Below are 25,796 nucleotides of genomic sequence, written 5' to 3'. Positions count from 1 at the left end.
CACTAAAATGCCAAATACTCTCTTTCTGCCAAGGTGTATGACTTACTTCCAGTGAAGGAATTCCATGGCTATGTCTATGATTCAAGAGTACCCTTGGAGGAGTCCCCATGGGATTGCATGACTGTGGAGCCAATAGTTCAGGATGGGATCACCTATGTTGCAGTAATGGGGGCGAATGAAGAGGACACTTACAGCATCCTAAAGGTATAGCTCCCCTGGCCTGGTTAGGGAGTGGAGTAGGAGAATGTTTGAGAATGCTTAGGTCTTCTGTGGCATCATGAAACTTAGCAGGGGAAGGGTTTCTGCATCTGAATGACCTGGCACTTCTTTTTATCCAGAGGCATATTCAGTGAGGATCATAAGCTTTACTTGTCTTGCCAGATATGCTTCACACTTGGTGGAAAAGGGATCAGTCTCAAAGTTTTCTTGCAAGGAAAGGTTTGAGGTTGACTTGAAGTGAGATTCTAATTGGAGGTAAATGATCCCATGCCATTATAGTTACCTCAGATAAATCAGTATGTCCTTGAGCTGCATTGTAGCCACAGATATTTCATTCCAGAGAGAAAACTTTATATCTACTTCCTGGCTAATCCTGTCACCTAGGCTGAAATTGGACTGGAACCAGTGTCCTAGAAAAAGAGGAGATAAATCCTTTGGTCTCTCTGAGCCACCCAGGCACTCAGACCCAAGGACCAGGGGATCATCTCAAGGCCCAATCCATACACAGTAACAGCTTCTCCATTTTGAGGTGGTAAAATGCCAATGTCAAGTCTGCTGTGTAAATCTCAACAGGATTCAGTAATAAAAAGGCATGTTTGGTTTTTCTCCCATAGGAGATGGGTTTAAAGGTTTTCACAAATACCAACGTGAAGAAACCTCGGATTTGCAGCCCGAGTAATCACATGTACTCTGCCCATTTATCAGCTGACCTAGGAGTACCTGCAGCCAGGGTTGCAGAACCCATGTATGCAATGAGGGCAAGCGGTAAGGGAACTCAGTGTTGTTATTGCTTCTGTTCTCAACAGAGATCCTGTTTGTGTTTTGGGGTAAATACTTAAACAGGAGCTGGGGCTGTGAATTGAAACCTTGGAAGCAGTTCTGAGCTGATGGGTTCGCAGATTTCAGCTTCTGAATGTATTGTGCAGGTCTACAGACAAACTTTGGTAACTCTACATAAGAAATCAGCAGAACCAGACAGTGTGCAAAGCCTGGCAGATCCTGCTGATAAAGTCTCTGTTCATTAGGCTTTTACAGTAGAGTTCTATTCCTAGATTATCACTTACAGAGTCTCCAATACCATTTTCAGGCTGTTCTCATTGACTCACCCATTCTTATGTATGGTCAAAACCATGAAGTGGGTGGCAAATTTTTCACAGTGATGAGTTGGTAGACTTTGGGAGCTTAGCATGGTAAGACCTATATGATAGAAGTCCAGTCTGAAATGGATCCATCCTATTATCCTATTTTTAAGAGCTATCTTAATTCTTACACTGTAATAGTTAGGGCAACAGAATTGGCCCTATCATCCTTCAGTCTCATATTAAGGAAAATATCTTAGAATTTTTAAGTTATTCTAGCTGGATAGCTGATTCAAAGAGTTTGCCTTTGGCACTAGAACCTGTGCTTTTGTATGTGTCCAGTTTGAAAACAATTTCAGCTTCTGACAGAAGTTGCTAAGATGGAGGATAGATGCCTTTCAATTATTTTAAACTGAAATAACCATCACTAAGAAGACTGAAATACTACAATAGAAAAACACAAGCAAGCAGCCTGCCACTTTTGCCAGGAGCAATGTGATATAGCTCTGATAGCATCTTTCACCTGTCCCTGAGACCTTCTCAGGCTCTGGAGATGCCTGTTGCAGTTAGTATAAATATTTGTTGGCTACTCAATTGTTATCCAAATGCAGAAATTCAATTAGCCAAAGTAAATATGCCAAAAATTAGAATTTCTTTAAGAACTTTTCTTCTTTTTCTGCTTGGATGCATTTCTCTTTCTGTTTGTGAAAGCCAAGCAAACCAAGTCCCACCCACCCCATCTTTGGTTTCCAGTTATTGAAAAGTAAAGTAAAACAAAATGTTTAAACAAATTTCATCTCAAACACATAATATTTTATTTGGAATAAATTTTGTATGTGAAAACTTGGTTTTCATCAAAATAGCTCTTTTTACCCTTCCCGTATTCCAGCTGCTTGTTTTTATTTTGAGCATTTTCAGCCTAGTTCTTGAGGAGGCCATAGCTTTGACAGGAAGTTGGTACTCTGAGTCACAATGACCCTACAAAATCCACTTCAACAGAGGGATGTTCCATTGCTGGCTGGACTGATTAGGATGGAGAAGAACATCACATGAAGGCTGCTTGTATGGAAGGTCCTAAATAGGTTTTTGCTCTAAATCCTTTTCTTCTTTTTTAAGCTGTAAAGTGCTGGCTTCCAAACTTTGAGGTCTGCTGGAGACCAGCAGAAAATTATGGAAGGTTAGCTCTTCTTGCCAATAAGCCCTGGCCCTGAAACTCCACTGCTGTTGGTACCACAGCTCACTACAACCACAAGCATCTGCTTCTGATTGACACTTTCTCAGATTGAAGCATGATGCTGATATGGGTCTTGCTTGTTTGGAATTATCAATAGTTGATTTCTTTTTCATCTCTCCACATTCAGGCATTCCATCAGAGAGAATTTCTAACCAATTAAGCACTCCTGAAGAGGTGACAGAGACAGTCCGAAAGTATTTCCCAGAAACCTGGATTTGGAGTTTAGTACCTATAAGGTGAGTACCTTGGGCTACCTCATTCCTTTTTCATAAAATTGGGCTTATAATATGAAAACAGGAATCCCAAAGTGTTTGTCCTTCATTGTTTGCAGAGACTATTTGGCAATCCTTTGAGATGAAATTACTTTCAGCCATTATTAGGTCTGTCCAAAGAGTGGACAGGAAGATGTAGAGTGGTCCTACAGTAGCAAATGTACTGTGCTCCATCATTCACACAGCAAATACTGTTCAGTATGCCAAAAGGGGTGCAGGTAGTCACCAAAATGCTGTAACATTGATCCCTCTGTCCTTGCTGTCTGTGCTTTACCAGCTCTGAGGGAAAAGCTGATCTAGAAGTGACCATCCCTGACACCATCACTGAGTGGAAAGCCAATGCATTCTGCACTTCAGCAGACACAGGCTTTGGCCTGTCCCCAACAGTGTCCCTCAGAGCCTTCCAGCCCTTCTTTGTGGAGCTCACCATGCCCTACTCTGTGGTGCGTGGGGAGTCCTTCACGCTGAAAGCCACCGTTTTCAACTACCTGCCTGCCTGCATCAGGGTAAGGGAGGTTTAAATTACTCTCTCTAGCTGGGTACCTTCTTGTGCCCTCCTTGCCTTCACCTAGCCTTCTTACCTTATCTCTCAGTAGCCCTTAGACCCTTTGCCACAGCTTTTTATATTATTTCTTCTATACACTCCAAATGCAGAACCCACAACTCCAGTTCCCTGCTCCTTTGCTACTGAAGAAATAGCTGTTTCTATGGCTTCCTAGCTCCCTGTTTCTCATGATCACCCTTAACTGCATCTCTCTCTACAACTGGCAGGTCAGTGTGACTCTGGCTCAGTCTACTCATTTCCTGGCTACTCCAGTGGAAAAGGAGGAAGAATCTCATTGTCTCTGTGAGAATGGGAGGAAAACCATGGCTTGGCTGGTGACTCCCAAATCTCTAGGTAAAGGTCTCAGGGTTTCCTGAAAACTGCAGGAAGGATTTCTTTGTGCTGTTCTCCCTGTTCAGTATTGGATATCAGAGCAACACATTTTTCTGGGAAGCATTTCAGTTGCGTGTGACTGATCTGGGGCACAAAGACTGATATTTGGGAGGCAAAGATTGGGGGATTCATAGGGTCCAACTGTGTGTCTGGCATCACATCCAGGACCATCAAGCCTTATAGCCCTTGGACAGCATCTCCTGAGGCCAGAGACATTGCTGGCCAGCAGAGATGTTCTGCTAGCTCCATTCCTCCCAGAGATTAGGGAGGACATGGGATCTTTACACTTTGTTTTCACTGTTGGTGTGGTAGCAGCTTTGGCATGCATTCAGGGCAGCATGTGCTGAACAGCAGTGGGGCTGGTCACACTCAGCTCTGTGGTGTCCTAGGTTCTGTGAAAGAGTCTCCAAAATAGAGTCACCTTTCAATGACAGCACAGCTCATGTAGAGACCTTGGGTTTTGTGGGAAAGAAGCAGGGCCCAGCTGTGACAGAAATCTCCATCCATGAGCCTGCAAGGTGGAACTCCTGAATGTAGCAGTGAATCCCATTGCATGGCTGTGCCTGGCAGGGCTGATTGACCCCTGTTTCCTCCAGGGCAAGTGGAGTTCTCAGTGACCACTGAGGCCCTACAGAACCAGCAGCCCTGTGGGAACTACATTGTGGAGACCCCTGAGAAAGGGAGGAAGGACACGGTCATCAGGCAGCTGCTGGTGGAGGTACGTGGGCTGCGGGAAGGGAGGACTGAGCCTTTACCTCACACAGTGATACAACTGCAGGAGAAGCTAGATAATCTCATCTAGCTCCCTTTCTTGTCAAAGGTTGGACCAGATGATCTTTTGAGATCCCTTCTAACCTGGTCTGGTCCATGATTTCATGGCATCGTTACCCAGCATGGCAGTATAATTGTTTTGCATCATCTTTGTACTTTGGCAGGGCTGCATAAAGACTTCAGCTTAATAATGTGCCTTGTGTCTCCTGGTGACTTTTCCTATAACTTCTACTGTAACTGCAATCCATCTTCCCTTTAGCTGCCATCTAAGCAGGTCTCCCATCACCTGCTGTTTCAATACAGTGTCTTTACAGCCTCTCTCCTTCTTTTGACACACCCCCAATAAATGTGCCAGTCAGCACATGCTGCCCCTCTGCCTCAGAGTGGCCAAACAAACTGCCTCTTAAGCTGAGTGTTTTGCAATTACGGTTTGGTTACAAAGACTGGCCCAGGACAAAGGTGAGGGATTCACAAGCACCTATGGGAATTTGATGACTGTAAAGAAATCACCTTAAAACTACACATGAAAACATGTTGAAATTTTACAGCTTACCCATTTCCTGTGGCAGGAAGAGTTGCTGATGTGATGTGGAACAGAAGGGAATACTATGTGGCAGTATTGGATAGCCTTTACAGGAAATCATTAGTTTATTATTTACTGAGGGTAGTAATCTGGCAGTGGGGTTCTATGTTCTGAGCTTTCCTCCGTATCATAAAACCCCCTAATGTTTGCCCACCATGTGCTATCAGTAGTGTCAACAGATACTACAGCGTACTACATCCTCCATTTCTATTGTTTGCATGCACAATTTTTTTCCCCTAAAGCATCTGGAGCATTACAATAAATAGGACTGCAGACTTCTCTTCAGCACAGCCTTCTGTAATGCTGCAGTCCCTTTGTCACAAGGACGTTTAAGTGTCTCTCACTGAGTGCAATAGTTGCAGGTCATCCATTTGATGGTCCTCCAGTGTTCTCTTTTTTCTGTCCTTCCTCCACATACAACCAACACCAGTCATTTAGGACCACATTTCTTTTATTTTCTTAAATTATTTCAGTGCTCTGTATTTCAGGGAATGTTTGTGACTGCCTCTCCTTCTTCAGTTCCCTCACTTTTCTTTTTACATATCCCTCTGTCCTTGTGAGGATTCCTGTCTGTATTTCCTGTCTCACTAATTTCTCACCTTTCTTGTTTTCCTTCATCCCATCCAAGCCTGAAGGAATTGAGAAGGAAACAACCCAGAATTCTGTGCTCTGTGTAAAAGGTAAAGCCCGCTCTTTGCACACTCTCAATTTGTTGCTGTGTGGTTTGATGGGTGGGATGTTGGAGGCCTGCCTCTATCATATTCCATGTAGTCTGACATTTTTGGGTATTCAAAACATGCCCCATTGGTAGGGAGTTTGAGACATAAGACAGAAGAAAGTCCTAAAGAATTGACCCTCCTGCCTAAGTATGGTATGAGCTAGGACAGATTTAGGATGGATTTTGCATCCCTACTCTCTTTAGTTCTGGCACAGGAGTTACATGTCCTCTTGTTTTCTTGCACACTCAGGAGGAAGCTGTAGACACATGATCTGCAGTGCCTTGAAGTGGCTGGGAGTGGTTTCATGCAGAGACTGTGTTACAGCCAGGGAAATATGAAGTAACTGAAATCAGGGCATTTCTAATAGGAAGAGTTCCTGTTGTTGCACTGAGACCCCCTCCCCTTCCATTAGCCATTTCTTGGAACTGCACTGAAGCTGTTTGGGTCTTGTTTCTTTCTCAGGAGTGCCTGTGAAAGAGGAGTTTTCCCTATTGCTTCCTGAAAATGTGGTACAAGACTCAGGCAGAGCATATTTCTCAGTGCTGGGTGAGTTAACAGCCTCACAGTAGAACCATGTGCTGTTTCTGACTCCTTGTGTTGACCTCCTACCTCACAGCTTTTTCTCTTGGTTTCTAGCACAGCTCATTCTTGTGTTTAATCTCTTCTGTCCTGAGCACTTTCCCTTCTGTTTGTGCTATTCCTTTTCCTTTTCTGCAAGCCTTTTTTCTCATCCTTCTCACCTTTCTCTCCTCCCCTAACCTTTTTCTCATTTCCCTTTTTTCTTTTTCTCTGATGTTCTGTGTTTTGTTCCACGATCTTTATCAATCCACATTATCTTTTGTTCTTCTCTGATATCTCCTGCATCTGTTATTCAGTAGCTTCCCCTGATTCTGATAGCCAGCCCTAAATATTGTTAACATCCCTATGGTATCTCCTGCTCCTCAGGTGACATCATGGGCACTGCCATGCAGAACCTGCACCAGCTCCTCCAGATGCCCTTTGGCTGTGGGGAGCAGAACATGGTCCTGTTTGCCCCCAACATCTATGTCCTGGACTATCTGAACAAGACAGGGCAGCTGAGTGAGGAGATCAAATCCAAGGCCACTGGATACTTAGTGAGCGGTGAGCTGGAACATGGATTCTGCTTCTGCTTTGGCTTTTTTCTGGGTCCTGCCTGGAGTAGATTTGCCAAATGCTGGCCAGATGTTGAAAGTGGTCTTCTCTCATACACAGATGGTCTCTGCTGTATGCCTGAGGGGGCCCTTTGCTGCTTTTTTCTTTATTATTTTGTGTTGCTTAAGCATTACTGTACCTGATCATTGCAAGTACTTTTCTCATGGGGTGGCAATGCAGTGCAGAGTTGTCACTGCTACCATGACTCACTCATTGTCATTTATAAGTCCTGTCATCCTTCTGAAGAAAGGCAGGTGTTGCTTTTCCTCATTCATGGAGGTGGGGATGTAGCAGCACTGCATATTGGTTAGGATAGGACTGACCTATGCCTCTCTCATTTGCTTTTGCTGATGGAGCTTTTTTTCTATTTTCCCATCCCTCAGCAGACTCTTTCTTGCATCTGAATGTTGCCTTATCTTTCCATTGCAGGTTATCAGAGGCAGCTGAACTACAAGCACCATGATGGTTCTTACAGTACCTTTGGACAACGTTATGGCCAACCAGGGAATACCTGGTGAGATTTCAATGCCACCCATGCATCTCCAATAAGCTCCTCTTTCTCACCCACACATTTATAATAAATACTGCCTGACAGTAAATAGGAAATTCTGTTGTAGACCAGCAGGCTTTCCAGAGCTGGTTTGGTCCCTAGGCTGCCTCCTTCTTAATAAATAGGCTACATCAACCAGCTTATGGCTGAAGTGCTTCCACCCAGTGGCTCCAAGGACAACTACAAACAAAAAGAAAATAGAGATAAACTGGGGAAGAAGAGAGCCGGGATTTAACACCCTGACTGAAGAAGGTTGAAAAGTTGCAGTGGCAGCTCTTCTAGACTAGCATCTGCTGAGAAGTCTGCTGGAAAAGATGGTTCTGTATGGAAACATATGAGGAAACACAAGTGGAAAGGTTGATAGTCCAAGAACAGTGCTGAATGTTTTTTTTCCTAAGTGTTTGTATGCTACTAAGCAAAGACAGGCTGGAGGAGCATGTGTGTTGCCATTTTGACTTATTGAAAAGTTTTGACTTGCTCCTGTATATCATTTTCATGTGCTTTCAATTTCAAGTAAGGATAATAACGGAAGAACTCATCACCCTCAGTTTGCTTTTAGTTTCTGAAATGGTAATTGGCTTTTGACAGCATGTTGGCTTCTTACCACATGCCTGCTTCTTTTCCATAACTGCTTGCAACAGCTCTTAACAAAAACTCTTTTAACATGTTCTGCTTTACTTTAAAATTCTAGGGTAGTTCTGGGAAACCCATGAAGCATGGATTTACAGTTTAAGAGTTCTACCAGCAGACCATGAGCTTGCAGGAATTTAATTATTCTTCCTTGTAATTTTGAGTACTTCTCTTATGCATATTTAACTAATTGGCATGCAATTACGGATATTTTTCAAAGAGCTTTTTTCAAAGACAGATCAACAATCATTGTCCTTCAAACTGTAGCCTCAATACAAAGAGATCACAGGGTTTTTGAGCCAAAAATGAGAGACAAAAATCAAAGTGGAAAGCAATTTTTGGACAGAATTTTTTGAGGTGAGGATATAATATACATATGGTTTGACTAATTGGCCCACAGTTTCCCAGGTCCGCTTGCGTGTTTCCAGATAGATGAAGTGTACATGGGCCCTCTCAATTTAAATGGGCAACAGGCCTGCTCAGGCCCTTTCTTTTTCTCACTTTCAGGCTCACAGCCTTTGTCCTCAAGTCCTTTGCCCAGGCCCGGCATCACATCTTCATAGAGGAGAAGCACATCCAGGATGCTTTGATCTGGCTGTCTTACAAACAGAAGGAGAACGGCTGTTTCCAGAGTTCTGGGACACTCCTGAACAACGCCATGAAGGTAACAAGTCTGCCTGGTTGTTTCTTTGTGAGGCTAGAACTTGGCCATAAGTCAGATGGGGCCAGTTGAGCTTCTTGAGCACATAGGGAGATGGGATATACCCATGCCAATGGCAAATGTTGGGGAGGGAGCCACATACTGTTCTGTACTTATTTGAGATACCTTCAGGTCAGCTGCAAAAGGAAGGAGGCAAGCTAAAGGACTGCAATGCAGAATAGTGCACTGCTCCTACTGGAGTGGAAGAAAAGACTGAGGATATGAAGGTGGGTGGGGTCAGCATCTACCTTTGTGTTTCCCTGCAGGGTGGAGTGGACAACGAGGCCACGCTGACAGCCTACATCACTATCGCGTTGCTGGAGATTCCCCTGCCCGTGACTGTATGTGTCTGCATCCTAACTTGGGCCACTTGTGCTGTGTCAGTCAACATAGTATTCACCAGAATTTGCTCCAGACTGGAAAAATTACTTGGTTGTTGAACCCTGTGGTATAATTGTCATATTTGCTATATATGGGAAGTATTGTACACTACTTTTTTCTAGACCTCCTTCCGTCAGTCCCCTCCTGAAAGTTCAGTAGGATGGTGTGCTTTCAGTAAGGCAAAAGCCTCATAGCCTCATTTCTCCCCACCCTCCTAATCATTGGATTCCTTTCCCCAGCACTCAGTGGTGCGGAATGCTCTGTTCTGCCTGGAAACAGCAGCAAATCAGAAGGAAAACCATGTGTACACCAAGGCACTGCTGGCATACGCCTTTGCCCTGGCAGGGAAAAGGGACCAGCGGAAGGCATTGCTTGACTCACTAGAAAAGGAAGCTGTGAGAAAGGGTGAGTGTTCCTGGTGGGACGTGGCTTTCACCAGCCTTACACCTTCCCTTGGCAGATTGGCTTTTGCTGGTGGGGCAGTGGCTGCAGGCACTGGCCTCTGTGGGTAGGGAAAGGTGCAGGGAGAGGAAAGACTTGTGCAAAGGGATTACTTTTCTGAGAGGTTCCCCTCAGGGCCCAGTCCTTCTTCTCTGCTCCAAAGGAGCTCACCAGGAAGCACCAGGCACCATTCCCTTGGTGCTGAGCCGTTGGGGGGCTCTGCTCCCATCTCTCCTCAGCCCCCTCCTCTCGCCACGCCAGGTAATGCTTAGCAAAGGCTTAGCAATGCTCAGGGACAGACATTCCTTCCTTCCTCCCTTCCTTCCTCCCTTCCTCCCTTCCTCCCTTCCTCCCTTCCTCCCTCCCTCCCTCCCTCCCTCCCTCCCTCCCTCCCTCCCTCCCTCCCTCCCTCCTTCCTTCCTTCCTTCCAGGGCATGGGCTCAACACAGAACAAAGGGGACCTTGCAGAGCACAAGGCATGTCAGTCAGAGGAGAGATGGGTGTGCTGAGAGAGAAAATGAGCATCCAGGGCATTTTGGAGGCTGCAGCACAAGTTCTCAGTTGTCAGGGGAAATCCTTTAATCCTTCAGAATTGTTCTGTTGAAGTCGGGCTGGACAGTGGTTTTAACCAAGCTGTGGGGACTGTAGCCCATAAATGTGAATGTGGAATCTAGGACAAAGTGGTGTCTAGGCCTGAGGCTCACGCAGCAGTCTCATACTCATTGTAAACCTGGAAAATGTGTACACCTGACCCTTCCCACTTCACCCTGCATGACAGACACATCCCGGAGGCTCCGTCCTCCCAGCTGGGTCAGGCAGCAGGTCAGGAAGTGCCTTGCAGTATTTCCCAGTAACAGCTGCTTGCTGTTTCTCTCCCTGGCTCCTGTGAAGATGGCTCTGTTCACTGGCAGCGGCCTGGCAAGGAGCCCGAGGCTGATCTCCCGTTCCATCGCTACCGAGCTCCCTCTGCGGAGGTGGAGATGACGGCCTACGTGCTGCTGGCCCAGCTCACCTCGCAGCCAGCCCCTGCCCAGGAGGAGCTGGCTTCTGCATCCCTCATTGCAAAGTGGATCAGCAGCCAGCAGAACCCCAATGGAGGCTTCTCCTCTACCCAGGTGAGCTGCTTCCCTCCGGCCACCTCACACCTTGAGGTGTCCCAGAAGATGGCACATGTCAGAGAGCCAGGTGGGAGCACAGGAAGTTTTGGCAGGAAGGTGGGAAGTGTAGCCCTGCAATGGATCCATGCAGTACCTCCCATGGCTGCCAAGTTCCTGAGAGGCTGCAGACAAATATGTCAGGTAGTGCCCCTGGGAAGGGAAATATGCTGAAGCTGCTCTTGCCCTCTGTCTTTTCTTCTTACCACTTTTGGAGAAAGTGAGGATGGAGGGGAGGGTGCCAGCTGGCAGAGAGGGCAGGCTGTAGGAGGACAGGCTACAGGAGTAGAGGCTCATTGCATGCCCTGCTGGGACGCTGGGACTCGTCTCTTTCAGGACACAGTGGTGGCTCTCCAAGCCTTGTCCCTATACGGAGCTGCCACCTATGCCAAGAGCGGGGCAGCTTCCAAAGTGGCCCTGCACTCTGGAGGGGACTTCCAGCAAGACTTCCAAGTGGATCCCAGCAACCGGCTGCTGCTCCAGCGCGTGCCCCTTGCCCAGGTGCCAGGGCAGTACAGCGTGGAGGTGTCTGGTGAAGGATGCGTCTACCTGCAGGTGAGGCTGATGGGGACAGCGGGCATCCTGGAGGGGAGCCCCTGGCCAGGCTGGAGAGGACACAATCATAGCATCATCCAGGCTGGAAAACACCCTGAGATCATCAAATCCTTCCATGGAGGTAGAGGAGAGTAAAGAACAGGAGAGAGGGGAGAGGTGCAAGGCTGTGGGTAAAGGACAGAAGATAGAAAGAGTAGAGGGATGTGGAAGAGAGAGTGGCACTCAAGGAGAGCAATCTCTGCAGTGTGGAGGAGCTGGTAGAAGTGGGGAGGCTGGGTGTGAGAGGGTCCCCACTCTCCCACGTGGAGCACACACTCACTCACAGACACTCACCCAGAGCTGCTGGCTGTCCCCTAGACCAGCCTGAGGTACAATGTGCAGCCCACAAAGGAGGAGGCGCCCTTCATGCTTCATGTGCACACAGTCCCGGAGGCCTGCGGGGACTCCACAGCTCACAAGGTCTTTGACGTTGCCATAAATGTCAGGTGAGTCTGCATTCCGGTCTGAGCTTTCCTCTTGAGCCCTGGGAGCTGGGGGAGGTCTGGTTGTTCCCGGGGGGAGGCACTCTGAGAGTGCAGCACATTCCTGGGAAGGTGGGCAGGAGGCGGCTGCTCTGTGAGGAGAGGCTCTGGAGGAAGGATTTGTGCTGCTGTGTGGGCAGCCCAGGGCTGGGCTGGAGGGAGGCTGTGCAGATGACTAGGAGAACGTGGCACAGCTGGAGAGGAAGGTGCTGGACTGCCAGGACTTAGTGGGATGCCAAGTGTTATGGAAAAGCTGGAAGCGTGCCCAGCTCTGAGTTGATGTGCACTGGATCTTTGCTGCTTGGTTCCTCAGTTACACAGGGGAGCGCAATGTCTCCAACATGGTGATTGTGGATGTGAAGATGCTGTCAGGATTTGTCCCCTTGAAGTCCTCAGTGAGGAAGGTAGGAGCTTGTTTGTGATATGAGCAACATTGAATCATAGAGTCATTATGGTTGAAAAAGATCTCCATGTGCACCCTTCCACCAAATAGAACCAGACCCACTTATTATCATATCACAAAGTGCCCCATCTACTCTTTTTTTTTAACTTTTCCAGGAATCATGACTTCACTACTTTCCCACAAAGCCTGTTCCCATGCTTATTCTCTCTTTCAGTGAAGCAATTTCTCCTAATGTTCAACATTAATCTCCCCTGTCACAACTTGGGGACATTTCCTCTTGTTCCATTTCTGTATGCCTGGGAGGAGAGACTGTCCCTTGCCTCACTGCAACCTCCTTCCAGGGAGTTGTAGAGAGCAATAAGGTTCCCTTGAGCCTTCTTTTCTTCAGACTAAACAATCTCAGTACCCTCAGCCGCTCCTCATAAGACTTACATTCCAGTCCCATTTCCAGGATCATTGTCTTTCTTTGGAATTGCTCCAAGGTCTGAAGTGAGGGGTCCAAAACCGAGTGTAGAATTCAATGTGCAGCATCACCAGTGCTGAATACAAAGGGAAAACATCCACTTTCTTATATTTGAGAGACCTTTCAAATGTCTGTAGCAAACGACAAAGCTTCAGCTTGATTTTGTCACTGTCATTTGCACATTTGACATGTACAGTAGTCTCTTTTCATGCATGGCTTAAGGCCAGCACAAGAGGAGACGACGTGATCAGTCTAAGAAAAAATAGAATAAGTAATTTTTTCTTTAGACTGGTGATGGGCATTTTCATTTCACTGTGTCCCAACAGCTCCCCATAAACATCGTCTGTGCGTAGTACATTCAAAAATAGTGCTGTTTCCTTTCTCTCTTGGCTGATCTAAAACCATCTTATAACATTGTGACTCTTTAGGTGTTGGGTAACTGTTTGAGATGCTGATTAGGTGCATGAACTGGAAAATAAAGGTGGTGCACAACTAGCAAGCCAGATGGAATGTATTTTCATTTAATTGTTCCATCACTGTGTTTGATCCAGTGCTGAGGCTTTTCTGGAGCCAGGTTGTACTTCTTCAGACAGCCTGAAGGTGAAGGGAAGGCTGGAGACCATGATACTTGTGTGGCCCACCCAGGAGACAGTTCTGCGCTGCTGGCTTAGTTCCCTGAGTACTGCAGTATTTCATCCAGACTACATCCCACCCACAGGGCTGTGCAAGGGGCACAGGGAGACCTCCTTCAATGCAGTAATATCTTGGTCTTCTTTCTTCAGCTGGAAGCCCACCCAGTTATTGAGCGCACAGAGCTGAATACAAACCATGTTCTACTATACCTGGAAAAGGTGAGGATGGGGCAGAAACACAGGCATTGGGAATTTTGGCTGTGTAGAGCAAAAAATCTGGACTCAAAACTACCATGGCTCTGCTAAGAATGGGACTGAATAATTTACTGTCTTTTTCTGACTACAAACTTCAAGTTTTTAGACTTAATGCTACTTTGCTCCCAGCCCTCAGTCAGCAATCCGTCCATCCTGTGCACCAGCAGAGCCTCCCCGAGGGTGGGGAATGGTCCCAGGGTTTGCCCCTGTCCCTCAGCCAGCCCTACAGCGCTGTGTCCCCCCGAACATGGGGGGCTGGGAGAGTGTGGGAGCCTGGGCTCAGTGCAGAGGCACAGGGGAGCCTGGGCTGCAGTGCAGAGCCCCCCTGAGCCTCTACTGCTTCCCTTCCCAGCTGGGCAGGGAGACCCTCAGCTTCTCCTTCACGGTGGAGCGGGACATCCCCGTGCGGGGCCTGAAGCCAGCCCAGGTGAAGGTCTATGACTACTACGAGACAGGTGAGTGCCAGCAGTGCCCGTGGCAGCGAGGCTGGGACGGGGACACGTGGAGGGGCACGGGAGCTGTGGGGACCCGCAGCTGCCCCAGCCTGGCACTGCCAGCCCAGCCCTGCCCTGAGCTCTGGGAGGGCAGAGGGACTGGGGCAGAGCCGTCCATGCTGGGGGTCCCATGTTCATTTCTGGCCCTGCAGTGTGGCCCTGCCTGTGCTTCCAGGCAGACCTGCTGCTCCTTGTGCCTCTGCTGTCCTGGCTGCTGTGCCAGGGTGGCAGTGACAGAGCTCTTTGTGCCCACCTCAGCCCAGTGTGCTGGGAGGAGGTGTCTGAGCAGCCCTTGGCTGCACTGGCAAGGAGACCTGCTGGAGCTGCCTGTGTGGGTGCCTCTGCCTTGCTGCCACTGCTCCCAGACAGGGCTGGCACCGGGGCTGCCCCCACCCCAGCTGGCATCTCTGGGGGAAACTGGGGATGCTGGCACCAGCCTGCTCTGGGAGCCTAGGAAAAGCATCTCTGTGGCACCCATCCCTCTGCCAGCAGTGCCAGGGCTCATGACAGCTCTCCCTTCCCTTCTGTTTTCCAGATGAGTTTGCCACACAGGAATACAGTGCTCCCTGCACCACAGGTAGGTGCACTTGAACAACTCAGATGTTCCAGCAGGGACTGTTACAAGTTGTCTTGAACTAGAGTCTTTGTAGACCTTGTGTTTTCTTAGCCTGTGTCTACTCTCAGCATTTTCCTCACTGTGCCTACTGCAGTCCCCAATGTCAGTACAGAGACCAAAACAATGCTGCCACCCAGCTTCCTCTGTAAGATCAGATACAGCTTTCATTTTCCTTCCCTGCATACAGCAATCTCAGTATTACTGCCTTTGTTTCTACAGTGGCAATTGTCTTTTCCTCTGTGTTAGTGTCACTTTATGCAAATAAGATTCGGGTCTCCCTTGGGATGAAACATCACACTCAGCCTTTTGTGTCTCTGCCCTTTTTAGGGCCACATCTGCTATGCTGCAGACACTGAAAGGTACTGAGGAATTGTCTCCCAAATACCTTGGTGAAATGTTGATGTTATTCACATCTCTTTACGAGGACCTTTCAAACTCTTCCCTGGGTTGATTTTGCTTTCTCATGGGAAATGCAGTTGCTGAGAGAGAATGTGTGCTTGGATAGCTCATGTATCTCCAGGACAAATCTGCCTCCCCTCTTTGTAGCATAGATATTTTGAATGTGTCCAGTCATTCCCATTCTATTATCTGTCTGCAACTGAGCATTTTTATGTGAAGCAGTTTCTCATAGTTTAACAGGCTTGAACTCACATAGCCACCAGAACACAGGGATATCCGGGGCTCTGGATACAACCCACCAAAATATTGATCTCACTTTGTTCTTTTCCCACCTCCAGCTGAGGCAGAACAAGGAAATTCCTGAAGAATCCATCTTGTTGGAGCCTTGCTGTATCAGCTCATGTATTTCTGCCCTAGAAGATCGTGTTAAGGGAGGGGTATTGAAAAGTTAGAGGAGGACATCTCAAAAGCAAAAAGGAAGCAACACTGTAAATAAATTAATTCTTGATTCTCATCATATGTCTCTGGCCTTGCTTTCTTTTACTGTTGTGCTTGTCTCTCTTCCTATCCATGTCATGGCCTGAGATTTCAATCCAGAGCCATCCCTGGCAAGGTGGTGTTTGAGAACTCCTCAGGAATACCAGAAGGCAGACAGCTTTTAGTGGTTGGGAGATTTTTCTCCATACTTGCCAGTTATTTAAGGAGAGAGGACATCATATCTCATCCATTATGCACTGGAAGTTTGTCACTCTGCCTTTACAGAGGGTGTTATCTGCAAGGTGATCCTTGGACATAAACCTCTGATCACATATTGCCTTTGACTGCACTGTGAAATCACTGCTGTGAGATGCCAGGACACTGTGAACCTGTCCAATCTGATCTTTTGCAGAGGCCCAGACAGAAGAGAAGACCTGTGGGCTTTCCCATTCTCTCAGGGTCTGCTTGTTTCTAACCAGCTAAAGTGAAATCAGAGAGGGACTGGGACCTTCAGAGTGTCACTCATAGAATTTTTTTGGTTGGGTAAGGCTTTAAGGTCAAGCCCTACTATTAACCCAGCATTGCTCAGTCCACTGCTAAACTGTGTAGGGTTACATGGAGTTGTTGTGACTCAAGTGTAGGACCCAGCACTTGGCCTCACACCACTTGCCTTGACCCATGGATCCAGCCTGTCCAGATCCCTCTGCAGAGCCCCCCTGCCCTCCAGCAGATCAACACTCTCGCCTAGCTTGGTGTTTCCTTCAAACTTACTGAGGGTGCCCTTGAACCCCTTAGGTCATTGATAATTAAGTGGGAGTGGCCCCAACACTGGGCCCTGGGGACCCCACTGGTGAGCAGCTGGATTCTGTAGCTCCATTCACCACCTCTCCCTGGGCCTGCCTATCCAGACAGCTTTTTACCCAGCAAACAGTGCACCTGTCCGAGCCATGAGCAGCCAGATGCTCCAGGAGAATGTTGTGGGAAAACAGTGTCGAAGGCACTACTGAAGTCTGGGTAACCTACATCCATGGCCTTTCCCTTATCCATTGAGTGGGTCACCTTGTCATAGAAGGAGATCAGACTGATCAAGCAGGACCTGCCTTTCCTAAACCTCTGCTAGCTGGGTCTGATCACCTGGTTCTCCTATATGTGACAAATGATGGCACTCAAGATAATCTTCGGCAAAAATTCAACCAAGAACCACTTGCATTTTTCATAAGAACTTTATCATCTTATCCTCAGTGGAGGTCCATAGATCTCCTCTGGGTTTTCTGAGTAATTTTAATATTATTTTTTTTCTCCTTCACAACTAGGCTTACAGTGCTTCGAAAATTTCAGTGGGGAGAACCTGGCTTCATGTCTTGTAATTTGGGCTAAACATTTTTCATGTACATTTTCCAAATGGTTTCAAGATGTCTTACATGGATGCAGAGGCAGTCAGCCTCAGTTCAAGAGGTCATATGGCACCATGTGTGTTTTACTTACATGTTTCTACGTGCAGAGGTGCCTTTTGCCCTGCCAATGTAAGCTTAACCAAATACACCTATAGGAGTCCCTCATGTAGCTTATTTCACAAACACAGGCCCTCCTTTCTCTGGAAAAGCAATTGCCTCATGTTAGAAAAAATAGATGGCTATATTACTTCTAATTCAAAACAAAATGCAATTTAACTGTATTATAAATCTTGCTCAGCTGTCACTGAAGCCGGTTCATTCCACAGTCTCCTCTGAATATGAGGTGTCAAAAGGCCTTGAGTGTGTAAACCCCAAACATAACAGAAGACAAAGTGACATAATATTAATATCTAGCAAAATAGATGAAGAATTTTATTTGTTCTCAATGACACTGTTTGTGCAGGTACACTAAACCAAAAATTGGATGAAACAGCCAACTGAGCATACTTTGGATGCACAACATGCCATGATACCTAACAGTAAGCATTTCATGAGAATAAACAGGCACCTAAGATTTTTTTTGCATTCAGAAGTTAAAACCACAAATTCATGAGGCAAAACGAAGAAAGGGGGATCATTCCTGGGGGTGTCTAAGAGGCCTATGGACAGTTTCATCAAAGCAGCTACGTGATTTAAATGAATGTACCATTTAAACTAGACATAGGCAGGTAGGTTAGTGGCAAATGCCATTAGCTTCTCCTTGGAAATCTCCCAGAAGAAGCAGACATGAGATAATGGAAACTTCCACAAGAAGGCTCAAGCTTCAACTGGAGAACAAGCCATTGTAAGCCAGTAGCTGAAGGCATGATGCATGCACACATCCCTGCTGCCCCCCTGGCACTCTCTAATCATGAAGAGGGCAGACTCTGTCTCCTCCCACTCTTCTACAAACAAGAAACCATCCCAGGAAGGGTGTCTGCAGGGAAGGTCACAGAGGCTGAATTTCATGTAGCATTAGTTGATCTTCCAGGCTGCCTAATGGTGGGAGATATGGACAGGCCTCTGCAGAGACCAATTCAATGGAGGATATGGTTTTTAAGTCAGGGGAGAGAAGTGGTTCCCACGAACTACCTATCTTTCTCCATTGATTAGACTGCATCTCAAATGATAAGTTCAGAGAACATAACACAGAGACAGATACATTAGAAAGGCTGACCCCCACTTAGATAATTCTGTCTTCTTTTTTTTCCTCCTCTCTTGTTAGCCTTATTTCCCTGCACACAGGCATTGTTAGATGGGTTACTCTTTAACCTAAGAAGCCAGGGAGATTAAAGCTGTGACTGAAAGATGAGCAGGAAAAATCGGAACGGGGAACAAATTGTTCAAAAATCATTGGTGAGTACAGTTAATTTATTTGTAAAGTTCACTTTCCATTCCATGCAGGCATTATTAATGTCATGCTGTGTGGTGGTGGTGAGGCAGGCAGGTTCCAGCATCTGGGAGTGTTCTTCAGTCATTTCCCTGGTCTGCTTCCTCTGCAAGGATGAAAGAAGATGGGAGGGAACAGGAGTCAGAGAGATATGTCCATCTGCTTTCTAAGGTTGAGAGACAGAGGGAGCAAGATGTGGATGTGGAAGCCAGGTTGTGTGTGGAGCACAGTACAGCAGAGAGTTGCTGTTTTACCAGGGTGGAGGCTCATCCACAGCACTCACTACTTGTGCCACTTTCAAGGCAGTGTGAGGTTGAGAGAGGGCTGAAATTCTCCCTGACCCACTGGGAGAGATAAGCAGAGTGGGATTTGTCACAACTGAGTGCAAACAGCACAGTGCAAACAGGAAAAGCTGGTTGGTGTACCAGTGAGACGTGCTCTGTTTATTTCTCTGCAAAGAGTGGAAGAAAACCACTGCACTCTGTTGCTCTACTATACAGGGCAGGGAAGGAAGCTTGGCAAGTGAGATCTGCCTTCCAGTCAGTGCAGGCCACCTCTGTACATTTAGAGTAGTGGATGAGCCTCTTAAGTGGCAGTTTCCCATCCTCCTTTCCAAGGAAAATAAAATCTCTGCCTTTTAACAGAACTGGGGAAAAATAGCCTAAAATCTAAGGTCTCCCCATGAGTCTCACACTGGACAACCAGACCACACCAAAATACCCTTTGGAAATGTTTTACTGTCCACTCAATGTTTGGACTTATGCACATTTTTCCATGAAGGGAGGCTGTAGGTCCAGAATCAGCAGAAAACAGCTGTACCTATGGAACACAGCCCAGATTAACAAGCACTATGGAACAGAAGTGTGAGAGTTCAGACTCTTCTACTTTTTCAGTTAGAAACACTAAAGGAGAAAAATGCCACCATTTACCACCAGCAGAAGGCAAAGCTTTTGCCTTCTCCAAGTCCAAATCACTTTTTCTCTGTTCTCAGGTGTCACAGTCAGGTCCTGTGAAAAACCATTTCCCAGGAACTTGGCTTTCCTGAAGCCTCCATATTCCAAACACCTGAACCTGGATTATTGATGGAAAATAAGACCTGCCACACTTCATATTGGAAGACTCCATATAGGACAGGGGAAATAACCTAGGTCAGACCATATTACAGAAGCTCCTAAATCACCTGTGCTCCTAAGCCAAACACACATGGCCTTGCATTGCAGAGAATCCCCCAAAGATGACAGCATTCTGTCCTGACATCTCAGACTCCAAGTCAATACTGAGGGCTGCCTGCCCAGGGTTATAAGGCACAGCAGTCTCCTGACAGGCCCTGGGGCAGCAGGAACCTTAGCAAGAAGCAGCTGTTCCTCCAGACAGCAGCAGCCAAAGGCAAACTTGCCATCTCTGTAACACCCATGCTCTTTGTTTTACACACAAGATCTGTGCCTGTACGTTGGGCCAATGTCATCCAAATTCAAACAGGAAGAGACAAGTGCTGGCTGGAAGACCAAAAATATAATGAAGAAGATGGAGAGAGCAGTGAAGAAGGCAGTACCCTACCTGTGGTGCAGGGAGCACTGTATTCCTGTGTGGCAAACTCATCTGGAAAACAGAAGGGAAGGGAGAGCTGTCATGAGCCCTGGCACTGCTGGCAGAGGGATGGGTGCCACAGAGATGCTTTTCCTAGGCTCCCAGAGCAGGCTGGTGCCAGCATCCCCAGTTTCCCCCAGAGATGCCAGCTGGGGTGGGGGCAGCCCCAGTGCCAGCCCTGTCTGGGAGCAGTGGCAGCAAGGCAGAGCCCCCCACACAGGCAGCTCCAGCAGGTCTCCTTGCCAGTGCAGCCAAGGGCTGCTCAGACACCTCCTCCCAGCACACTGGGCTGAGGTGGGCACAAAGAGCTCTGTCACTGCCACCCTGGCACAGCAGCCAGGACAGCAGAGGCACAAGGAGCAGCAGGTCTGCCTGGAAGCACAGGCAGGGCCACACTGCAGGGCCAGAAATGAACATGGGACCCCCAGCATGGACAGCTCTGCCCCAGTCCCTCTGTCCTCCCAGAGCTCAGGGCAGGGCTGGGCTGGCAGTGCCAGGCTGGGGCAGCTGCGGGTCCCCACAGCTCCCGTGCCCCTCCACGTGTCCCCTGCCCAGCCTCGCTGCCACGGGCACTGCTGGCACTCACCTGTCTCGTAGTAGTCATAGACCTTCACCTGGGCTGGCTTCAGGCCCCGCACGGGGATGTCCTGCTCCACCGTGAAGGAGAAGCTGAGGGTCTCCCTGCCCAGCTGGGAAGGGAAGCAGTAGAGGCTCAGGGGGGCTCTGCACTGCAGCCAAGGCTCCCCTGTGCCTCTGCACTGAGCCCAAGCTCCCACACTCTCCCCGGCCACCATTGCTCTGGGGGGACACTGGTGCTCTCCCCAGCCACCCATGCTCTGGGGATGTTAGCAGTGCTCTCCATCTCCATTTTTTGTTACTGCCATTGTGCTGCAGAGCTTGGCGTGTGCCCCATGGCAGCCCTGGGTTAGTCCTCACCTGCTCAATGTACAGCAAAACATGGTTTGTGTTCACTTCTGTTCGCTGGATCTGGTGAAACCGTGTGTTTGAAAGCTGGGAAAAGGAGATGTGGAGGAGGTTGATGTTCTGAAGGGACGTTAGTCAATCTTCAATTTCTCCCCATCACTAAAATCTCACCATGTAGGTGCTGAGAAGTAAAGCACAGGAAGTATACTTCCCAGGGGACTTGTCAAACACGCTTCTATGAAGCCCCACAAACTAAGACTTCCCCCAGCTCCCACCATCTCAGGCTCCTTCACCTTCTTGACACAAAAATGGAATGAGGCACCAGTATTGTCATGGCTGTCATATATCTCCCAAGGTTCCTGAGTCCCTGATATTAGACCGGATGGTCTCCTTCCATCTTTTGATTTGGGGCTAAACAGCACATATTTGCAAGCTACCACAAGAACTTGAGGAGTGGGAAGGGAATGCTGCTACTGGCATCCCTTATATACCCCTACTCCAGAGCTGGGGGGTGGAAGACCTGGAGGAAAAGATGGACAGGTATAAGAGTGGAAAAGATACCAGGAAAATAATTAAATGCTACTTTAAATAAAGAAATTGATGCCTGATATTAAAAACAGATATACTCAAAGAAATGCTTCACACAGCACCATACCTTCCCCAATGAGGACTTCAAGGGGACAAATCCTGACAGCATCTTCACATCCACAATCACCATGTTGGAGACATTGCGCTCCCCTGTGTAACTGAGGAACCAAGCAACAAAGATCCAGTGCACATCAACTCAGAGCTGGGCACGCTTCCAGCTTTTCCATAACACTTGGCATCCCACTAAGTGCTGGCAGTCCAGCACCTTCCTCTCCAGCTGTGCCACGTTCTCCTAGTCATCTGCACAGCCTCCCTCCAGCCCAGCCCTGGGCTGCCCACACAGCAGGACAAACCCTTCCTCCAGAGCCTCTCCTCACAGAGCAGCCGCCTCCTGCCCACCTTCCCAGGAATGTGCTGCACTCTCAGAGTGCCTCCCCCCGGGAACAACCAGACCTCCCCCAGCTCCCAGGGCTCAAGAGGAAAGCTCAGACCGGAATGCAGACTCACCTGACGTTTATGGCAACGTCAAAGACCTTGTGAGCTGTGGAGTCCCCGCAGGCCTCCGGGACTGTGTGCACATGAAGCATGAAGGGCGCCTCCTCCTTTGTGGGCTGCACATTGTACCTCAGGCTGGTCTAGGGGACAGCCAGCAGCTCTGGGTGAGTGTCTGTGAGTGAGTGTGTGCTCCACGTGGGAGAGAGGGGCCCCTCTCACACCCAGCCTCCCCACTTCTCACAGCTCCTCCACACTGCAGAGACTGCTCTCCTTGAGTGCCACTCTCTCTTCCACATCCCTCTACTCTTTCTATCTTCTGTCCTTTACCCACAGCCTTGCACCTCTCCCCTCTCTCCTGTTCTTTACTCTCCTCTACCTCCATGGAAGGATTTGATGATCTCAGGGTGTTTTCCAGCCTGGATGATCCTATGATTGCGTCCTCTCCAGCCTGGCCAGGGGCTCCCCTCCAGGATGCCCGCTGTCCCCATCAGCCTCACCTGCAGGTAGACGCATCCTTCACCAGACACCTCCACGCTGTACTGCCCTGGCACCTGGGCAAGGGGCACGCGCTGGAGCAGCAGCCGGTTGCTGGGATCCACTTGGAAGTCTTGCTGGAAGTCCCCTCCAGAGTGCAGGGCCACTTTGGAAGCTGCCCCGCTCTTGGCATAGGTGGCAGCTCCGTACAGGGACAAGGCTTGGAGAGCCACCACTGTGTCCTGAAAGAGACGAGTCCCAGCGTCCCAGCAGGGCATGCAATGAGCCTCTCCTCCTGTAGCCTGTCCTCCTACAGCCTGCCCTCTCTGCCAGCTGGCACCCTCCCCTCCATCCTCACTTTCTCCAAAAGTGTTAAGAAGCAAAGACAGAGGGCAAGAGCAGCTTCAGCATATTTCCCTTCCCAGGGGCACTACCTGACATATTTGTCTGCAGCCTCTCAGGAACTTGGCAGCCATGGGAGGTACTGCATGGATCCATTGCAGGGCTACACTTCCCACCTTCCTGCCAAAACTTCCTGTGCTCCCACCTGGCTCTCTGACATGTGCCATCTTCTGGGACACCTCAAGGTGTGAGGTGGCCGGAGGGAAGCAGCTCACCTGGGTAGAGGAGAAGCCTCCATTGGGGTTCTGCTGGCTGCTGATCCACTTTGCAATGAGGGATGCAGAAGCCAGCTCCTCCTGGGCAGGGGCTGGCTGCGAGGTGAGCTGGGCCAGCAGCACGTAGGCCGTCATCTCCACCTCCGCAGAGGGAGCTCGGTAGCGATGGAACGGGAGATCAGCCTCGGGCTCCTTGCCAGGCCGCTGCCAGTGAACAGAGCCATCTTCACAGGAGCCAGGGAGAGAGACAGCAAGCAGCTGTTACTGGGAAATACTGCAAGGCACTTCCTGACCTGCTGCCTGACCCAGCTGGGAGGACGGAGCCTCCGGGATGTGTCTGTCATGCAGGGCGAAGTGGGAAGGGTCAGGTGTACACATTTTCCAGGTTTACAATGAGTATGAGACTTCTGCGTGAGCCTCAGGCCTAGACACCACTTTGTCCTAGATTCCACATTCACATTTATGGGCTACAGTCCCCACAACTTGGTTAAAACCACTGTCCAGCCTGACTTAAACAGAACAATTCTGAAGGATTAGAGGATTTCCCCTGACAACTGAGAACTTGTGCTGCAGCCTCCAAAAAGCCCTGGATTCTCATTTTCTCTCTCAGCACACCCATCTCTCCTCTGACTGACATGTCTTGTGCTCTGCAAGGTCCCCTTTGTTTTGTGTTGAGCCCATGCCCAGGAAGGAAGGAAGGAAGGAAGGAAGGAAGGAAGGAAGGAAGGAAGGAAGGAAGGAAGGAAGGAAGGAAGGAAGGAAGGAATGTCCCTGGGCATTGCTAAGCCTTTGCTAAGCAGTGCCTGGTGTGGCAAGAGGACGGGGCTGAGGAGAGATGGGAGCAGAGCCCCCCAAGGGCTCAGCACCAAGGGAATGGTGCCTGGTGCTTCCTGGTGAGCTCCTTTGGAGCAGAGAAGAAGGACTGGGCCCTGAGAGGAACCTCTCAGAAAAGTAATCCCTTTGCGCAAGTCTTTCCTCTCCCTGCACCTTTCCCTACCCACAGAGGCCAGTGCCTGCAGCCACTGCCCCACCAGCAAAAGCCAATCTGCCAAGGGAAGGTGTAAGGCTGGTGAAAGCCATGTCCCACCAGGAACACTCACCCTTTCTCACAGCTTCCTTTTCGAGTGAGTCAAGCAATGCCTTCCGCTGGTCCCTTTTCCCCGCCAAGGCAAAGGCGTATGCCAGCAGTGCCTTGGTGTACACATGGTTTTCCTTCTGATTTGCTGCTGTTTCCAGGCAGAACAGAGCATTCCGCACCACTGAGTGCTGGAAGGAGAGAGAGACTGAATGAGAGGTGATCATACTGAGTTCCATCTTGGAACAATACGAATTGGGTGGTACCTGTGGACCCTTAGCATCCCACTTTTTAGCCAGACAACGATTTTACCCTCATGTATCCCTTTCCTCCCGGCCTAATAATTCCTGAACAAATGGGCAGCCAAAGGCTGCTCCTTATCTTGAATCTACTTTTCTTTAACGTCTTGTTGTAATAGTTTTTCCCAGTTTGATTTAAAGACTGTGAAGCAGTGCTCCAATCCTTCTTCCTTGTGAAGAATTACTGGTCTGATTGTGTTCTGGGGTAAGAGGACTTCTCTGAAATACTTCCTTGCTTTAGGTTTACTGAATACTTGCTTTCCTCCTCCAGCTATCACCCTGAGACTGTTCTGTGCTTTCACCCACTGCTCTATCCTTTCCTTTTTGTTTGTTTCCCCCTTTCTAGGGCATTTTCAAAAAAATTCACTTTCTGGAAGTAATATAGATTCTAGTTTACTGGTGAACTCTATCTTCACACAAGAATAAAAAAGGTGTGCTTTTTTTCTATTTTCTGGAAGGTTTTTTGTGATGTTCACATTAGCAATGCATATATTGGTTTAAGAGTGCAATCACTACAGCAAAGTAAAATACTTTACACGTTGTTATGACTTACACACACTGTTACACCACAAACTCTCAGCAAGACATGACTGCTCCTCATTTGTGATGGAAAAGCTGCTATAAAATTGAGAAAGTAGCTCTGCAGGGAGAGCATGCCTTGACCTGAAAGCCAACAGCACATTTACAGCTTAATAAAGGGTCTAGAAGGAAAAGACATACTTTTCTGTTGCTTTGTGCTTTGAATTTCACTGTGTGTGTACTACAAGATGAAATCTTTTGTGATCCCCTTTGGAGAATCAGTTCAGCTGGTTTTAAGAAAGCAAAGAATAAAACCAAAATTGGTTGTGTCTATGCCTACCACTGTTTGTAAGGTAGATGTTGGGGAGGAGTGCAGCCTAATGACAGGATGTGACAGTAGACACATATGCTAAGGACAGTGCTATTAAGGTTTTTATCAGGGTTTAACATGGCTTATTTTACTTATAGAAATATTCTGTATGAGCCTTAATTACTTAAGGGCTGTGCTAATCTTAGTTCATACAGCTTAACTTGAAATGCCCCCATACCCCACTCAGATTGTGACAAACTCCTTCCTTCACATTCAGTGGCAGGTTTGGACTCAGATGGGAAGCTGGAAAACATCCTCGTTTTCCAATATGGTTCTGCCTGAGAGCTTGGCTTCTAAACACAGCACATGACAAAGAAAGAATGCTCTTCTGGTGAGGTTAGTGCCATCCATGTCACCTTACTGACAC

The 25,796-nt window shown here is 48.2% G+C and overlaps 2 protein-coding genes across 4 annotated transcripts in view; one reads left to right on the top strand and one right to left on the bottom strand.

The window, feature by feature from the left end:
- Window positions 1-15,695, top strand: part of A2M (alpha-2-macroglobulin) — a 29,664-nt gene extending 13,969 nt beyond the window's left edge. Inside the window, exons 16-36 of the mRNA XM_077174125.1 lie at window positions 34-204; window positions 834-984; window positions 2,660-2,768; window positions 3,082-3,310; window positions 3,576-3,702; window positions 4,338-4,459; window positions 5,724-5,775; window positions 6,277-6,360; window positions 6,760-6,936; window positions 7,417-7,501; window positions 8,675-8,831; window positions 9,134-9,208; window positions 9,488-9,653; window positions 10,581-10,804; window positions 11,180-11,398; window positions 11,756-11,883; window positions 12,233-12,323; window positions 13,568-13,636; window positions 14,025-14,127; window positions 14,702-14,743; window positions 15,520-15,695. Coding sequence (XP_077030240.1) covers window positions 34-204; window positions 834-984; window positions 2,660-2,768; window positions 3,082-3,310; window positions 3,576-3,702; window positions 4,338-4,459; window positions 5,724-5,775; window positions 6,277-6,360; window positions 6,760-6,936; window positions 7,417-7,501; window positions 8,675-8,831; window positions 9,134-9,208; window positions 9,488-9,653; window positions 10,581-10,804; window positions 11,180-11,398; window positions 11,756-11,883; window positions 12,233-12,323; window positions 13,568-13,636; window positions 14,025-14,127; window positions 14,702-14,743; window positions 15,520-15,545 — 2,607 coding nt within the window. The 3' untranslated portion in view covers window positions 15,546-15,695. The remainder of the gene's footprint in view (window positions 1-33; window positions 205-833; window positions 985-2,659; window positions 2,769-3,081; window positions 3,311-3,575; window positions 3,703-4,337; window positions 4,460-5,723; window positions 5,776-6,276; window positions 6,361-6,759; window positions 6,937-7,416; window positions 7,502-8,674; window positions 8,832-9,133; window positions 9,209-9,487; window positions 9,654-10,580; window positions 10,805-11,179; window positions 11,399-11,755; window positions 11,884-12,232; window positions 12,324-13,567; window positions 13,637-14,024; window positions 14,128-14,701; window positions 14,744-15,519) is intronic.
- Window positions 15,696-17,455: 1,760 nt separating this feature from the next.
- LOC129132228 (alpha-2-macroglobulin-like) overlaps window positions 17,456-25,796 on the bottom strand; it is a 37,509-nt gene continuing 29,168 nt past the window's right edge. For all 3 annotated transcript variants that reach the window (XM_054651268.2, XM_054651276.2, XM_054651284.2), the window contains exons 28-36: window positions 24,267-24,432; window positions 23,167-23,390; window positions 22,573-22,791; window positions 22,088-22,215; window positions 21,648-21,738; window positions 21,005-21,079; window positions 20,655-20,757; window positions 20,039-20,080; window positions 17,456-18,587 (exon numbers count right to left, since the gene is read on the bottom strand). In XM_054651268.2, coding sequence (XP_054507243.2) covers window positions 18,562-18,587; window positions 20,039-20,080; window positions 20,655-20,757; window positions 21,005-21,079; window positions 21,648-21,738; window positions 22,088-22,215; window positions 22,573-22,791; window positions 23,167-23,390; window positions 24,267-24,432 — 1,074 coding nt within the window. In that variant the 3' untranslated portion in view covers window positions 17,456-18,561. The remainder of the gene's footprint in view (window positions 18,588-20,038; window positions 20,081-20,654; window positions 20,758-21,004; window positions 21,080-21,647; window positions 21,739-22,087; window positions 22,216-22,572; window positions 22,792-23,166; window positions 23,391-24,266; window positions 24,433-25,796) is intronic.

The sequence above is a fragment of the Agelaius phoeniceus genome, chromosome 2 (assembly GCF_051311805.1).
Source record: "Agelaius phoeniceus isolate bAgePho1 chromosome 2, bAgePho1.hap1, whole genome shotgun sequence".
In the NCBI taxonomy this organism is placed as follows: Eukaryota; Metazoa; Chordata; class Aves; order Passeriformes; family Icteridae; genus Agelaius; species Agelaius phoeniceus.
This window is presented reverse-complemented; position numbering and strand designations above follow the sequence as displayed.